Raw genomic sequence first — 4,620 nt, 5'->3', positions numbered from 1 at the left:
TGCTGCAAGTTGGAAATATATGTGNAACGCCATTATCGACCGTCTAGAATTGCCAGATGGCGGCGCTCGACCGTCCGCCGTTCACGTTTTTGGCAGAATACGACGGCCGCAACCGCTCTAATATCGTGAAGCATTGTAAACATCCAATAGACGAAACCATGCTGCAAGTTGGAAATATATGTGGAAGGCAGCGGGTCTCGCACACCCAGCGCGACTTTAGTTAATCATCCTATCTCTTTACTGTTGTTCGGTAGTCGGGTGACAAAGGTCCGGGGAGACGAAGAATTGATTTGTCCTGTAATATACAAGGTAACAAAGCACAAGGTAAAAAGCTTTTTACCTTGAACGAACGCCCCGAAGATCGGATGCGCAGCCGTTATATTCCCATCAGTTGTGGGAATTTGATCATTACCTTTTGTTTTGTAATGAGGACACTCCGAATGTGTCATCGACAGGTGGGCAAAGGTAGTGAAGTTAGTCTTCTCTGGGCGGATAGTTTACTATTTTTTATTCGATTGTTTATAGATTGTCACCGTGGACTCGTTTAAAAGTCAAATTTCTCACACGGCAATAATTAGTTGTTATACTTTATTTCCGAAATTTTCTCAGGTTGATGCGAGGAGGAAAGGTTCGAAGAGCTCCCTACTAGCAGACAGATGTTGACTGTTTAACTAATTCCATGAGAAATGGAATAAAGAAACGTTGCTTATAATTTTGCTTTTTGCTACAAATAACAGAAAAACAATTTTCCGAATCTCACAACCATAATGTAAATTTAGTATTAAATGAATAATAGAAAGAATAAATGTCCCACCTTTTCACAAAGTTTGTTAAAACGGTACTATATTACATTTGCGTCCACGATTTAAATACAATTGTAAATAGTATCAAAATTCATTAGAAAACACGATTAAGTAAATAAAGAGAAAACAAAGTAATGCAAACATTTCCTGTTTATCAAGAACTGAAATAAGCAAATATTATTAAATAATATTTTTGAAATGTGAATAAATGTCTTTTTCGTAAGAATTGAGAATTAATTAATTAAATAAATGCAATTATATAAATTTATATTCACAATTTACAGAAAAACCTGTAGATAGAAGGTATCATCTTTACTTTTTTACTTGCAATTTTCAATTTTTCGGTTATTACATATTATCCATCATTATTAATCCTGAGCTCATCGCCAGTTTGTGTCTGACGCCGTTTCCACTATTTTCTTCCATTTCTCTCTATCCATTGTTGATTTTCTCAATTGCCACACATTCCTCCACACCACCTCTTCATGTTATCAATTGATCCTCTATATGGTCTGCCGTTTTTGTTGAATCCATCCATAATACCATAGACTAAAGTCTTAATTTTTCTGTTTTCATTCATTTTTGTTATGTGTCAGTTGAACAGTTGAAGTTTTTGGTGTATAATTTTTGTAAGAGATTCTTTTTCAAATATATCGTATTAAAAGTTCTTCGTTTATGACTTTTTGCATCCATCCTATTTGAAAGATCTTTCTGTAACAGTGTCTTTCAAATGCTAATATTTACCTTTCCATATCTTTTGTTATTACCCATGTCTCACAGGCATACAACACGCAGGTGTTCAATACTTTTAATTTTGTCTGCAAACTAATTGCTTTACTTTTCCAGATTTTGTCCATTGCTTACAAATTTGCTTTTGCCTTGGCTATTGTAATCTCTATTTCTTTTCGCAATCCAGATCTTAGGTTAGATTGCTTCCTAAATATGCAAAGCTCTCTGCATTTCAATTTCTTTCTATTTACTAGGATGTTTCTTATCTTGTTGTTATCATCAAATATCATTGTCTTAGTTTTTCGCTATTGACAGTCAGTCCATATCTTTTTCCTTCTTCATTAAGCAAATGTATATTTTCTCTGGTTTCTTCACTTTCTTCAATGATAACTATGTCATCTGCAAATCTCAGGTAATTGAATTTTACACCGTAAACTGGTGTTCCCTGCATCTCTTGTGTCATCTTATCCATGAATTTCTAGGAGACGTATGAAGATAGTTTGGGATATAGAATCTCCCTGTCTGGTGCCTGCTTTTGGTTTGAACCAGTTTTCTAGCTCTCCATGGAATCTCACAGCTTCTTCTACATTATCATTAATTAATATAACTTAGCAGGTTTATTAGTTTATGATCTACATAATATTTTAGCACTGCCAAGGTTGCTTTTTGGTCTACGCTGTCAAATGCCTTCGGAAAGTTCACAATGCAGAAATAGATGTTTTTCTTGCTTTTTTCTTTCCTTTTCCACTAACAGCCAGAATGTTAGTATCTGTTGCATTGTATTTCTTCTGTCTTTCCTGAAACCTGCGTGTACATCTGCTAAGTGTTCTTCTATCGAACTACTTAATCTCTTTTTTAAAATCATCGTCAGAATATTTCCTCTGTGGCTTGTTAGGGCAATCGTTATATAATTTTTGCACTCTAACATGCTGCATTTCTTATGTATTATCAACAATATCGATTTTGCCCATTTTTAGGTATCTTTCCATGTTTTCATACCTCATTACACCCTTGGTGTATCTTGTTAATTAAGGTTTTTTCTCCATACTTATTCATTTCTCTTTTCATTTTTTCATGCCATGGACTCTTATTGTCTTTTAACCGTTTCACTGCTCTTTCAACTTTCTCCCTCATTATATCATTTTCATCTTTAATTAGTTAACACTTGGTGCTGATATCTTCCTTAATTTATCCACTAGATATTCTAAGGTTTCCTTGTATAGTTCAGAGCAATAACTTGTCCACCTTTGTAGGACTTTCATCCTGCACACTAAAACCTATACCTTCTCATATTTGATTGCCATTTGCTTTGGTTTCCATTTCTGGTTGACATTTCTGATCATCTAATATACTTCTCAAATCTTCCATTATCCATAATATTTTTTTGTTTCTACACTGATCCTCTAGCCATATCGTTTTATCTATCCTAACTGCTTTTTTCACTTCATTTCACTTTACCTTATACTGTTTTTCAGACATTTCTCTTCTAAGCCTAATAGCTCATTCCTCTTGGACAAGCTTTAGGGTGTTTTGTGTGATCCATTTCATGTTAATTTTTTCCTCTTCTGGTAGGGTCTGCTCAATTGCTTCTCTTATTGCCTTTGTTAATTCTTCCACTCTTGTGTCTAGTTCTTCCATCTTGTCTTTCTCGTGTCCATTTCTATATATTTTCCTTATTTTCTAATCTTTTAGCTTTGAAATATCTCTTTTCTTCTGGAAATGTGCATTAACTTTCCTCTTCAGTTTTATCTTTATATTTGCAATGACTAAGCTGCGATCTGAATCTATGTAGGCTCCTTGAAAGGTTCGATACTGTTAAATTGATGTTGATCATCTCCTTTCGATCAAAATAATATCAATCAATTATGTCTTGTTGTTTAATCACTTGATCTCCATGTCCATTTTCTACAGTTCTTTTGTTGGAGTTTGGTGTTGCATATCATTAAGTCTTGATGTAGGGCAAATTCAAGCAGTGTTTCTCTTCGTTCATTGTTTGAACCATATCAATACTTACACACTACTCTTTCCTAACCTTTATTACTATTCCCAATCTTAGCATTCCAGTCACTTCCGATGATGGTCACATGTCTCTGCGGTGTTTTCTCTATTATCATGCTTAGATCTTAAAAGTTCAATCTCCTCTTCACTGCTATATGAAGTAGGTGCATATACCTGGTTTTACTGATATATTAAATGGCTTTGCTTCAAACCTTGCCATCATCAATCTTGCACTAACTGGATTGTATCCTAATAATTCTACTCGTGCTATTTTACTAAGCAGAAATCCAACACCAGCTTCATGCTTTGTATCATTTCCCGACCAGATGACTTCACTACAATTCAGTTTTCCGATGCTGTCAAACTTATCTCTGTTAAGCCTAATATTTCGCATTGATATCTCTCCATTTCCTTCCGAAGATGCTCTGGTTTTCCAAGTGACCATAACGTTCTGACATTTTAAGTTCCCACTGAAAGGACTCGTGTTGCTGGGTAAAGCTTTCCTTTCTTTCTTTCTGAACCCATAATGGTCCTGCTTTAAGAGGCTCTCTTAGTGCCCACAGGGCGGAAAGAGTAAACAAAAACCCACTCCACTAACAGTTTTTAATGAACCATTATCAGTTTTGTCCCTAAAATGAACCGTCGACGTGTGCACATTCATATCAATCAGTGTTAGGATCACTGTTTACAGTATGGAATTTCTGCGCACTGTTATTCGCTCGCCTGCAGCACAAGAATCGGAAATGAAGAACAACGGGAAAAGTCATTTATTGCCTTTTCATCTATTCAATCTCGATCAACTTTCCATCTGACATCCATCTTTGCAAGAAATGGCCGGAGTAGCGAGGAAGTTGAAAGATGGTAGAAGCAGTTACTTGAAGGCTAAGAAAATGGTAATCACCACAGTCGACATTATTTACGATTCTTTCTCAGATTTATGATTTATGCTACTTTATTATTTTCTTCTCTACACCAGCTATCGAGAATCATGAAAATTCTTTAATGCCATATACGTTTTGTCTACAAAAAAGCGTATAATAAAAATTAAAAACAATCAACGTACTGCAAAATAAAGGAACGAGTTTCTTTA

General features: G+C 35.1%; 1 protein-coding gene across 1 annotated transcript; it reads right to left on the bottom strand.

Annotated features, from left to right (window-relative positions):
* Positions 1 to 1,818: 1,818 nt before the first annotated feature.
* LOC111635664 lies at positions 1,819 to 3,975 on the bottom strand. The gene is made up of 2 exons (XM_023380690.1): positions 3,705 to 3,975; positions 1,819 to 1,931 (listed from the first exon to the last, which is right to left on the bottom strand). The coding sequence occupies exons 1-2, from the start codon at positions 3,973 to 3,975 to the stop codon at positions 1,819 to 1,821; spliced, it is 384 nt and encodes a 127-aa protein (XP_023236458.1).
* Between the last annotated feature and the right edge of the window lie 645 nt (positions 3,976 to 4,620).

Source organism: Centruroides sculpturatus, unplaced genomic scaffold (genome assembly GCF_000671375.1).
Source record: "Centruroides sculpturatus isolate CEXI.00-Female unplaced genomic scaffold, Cexi_2.0 scaffold896, whole genome shotgun sequence".
Classification (NCBI taxonomy): Eukaryota; Metazoa; Arthropoda; class Arachnida; order Scorpiones; family Buthidae; genus Centruroides; species Centruroides sculpturatus.
This window is presented reverse-complemented; position numbering and strand designations above follow the sequence as displayed.

Bases quoted from the DNA above. Each gene is read 5' to 3' on its own strand.
- LOC111635664 (XM_023380690.1), bottom strand. From the start codon at position 3,975: ATGGTCACTTGGAAAACCAGAGCATCTTCGGAAGGAAATGGAGAGATA. The intron at 1,932-3,704 runs GTATATGCACCT...TGAGATTTGCAG, and splicing joins TAATATATCAGTAAAACCAG to ATGACATAGTTATCATTGAA.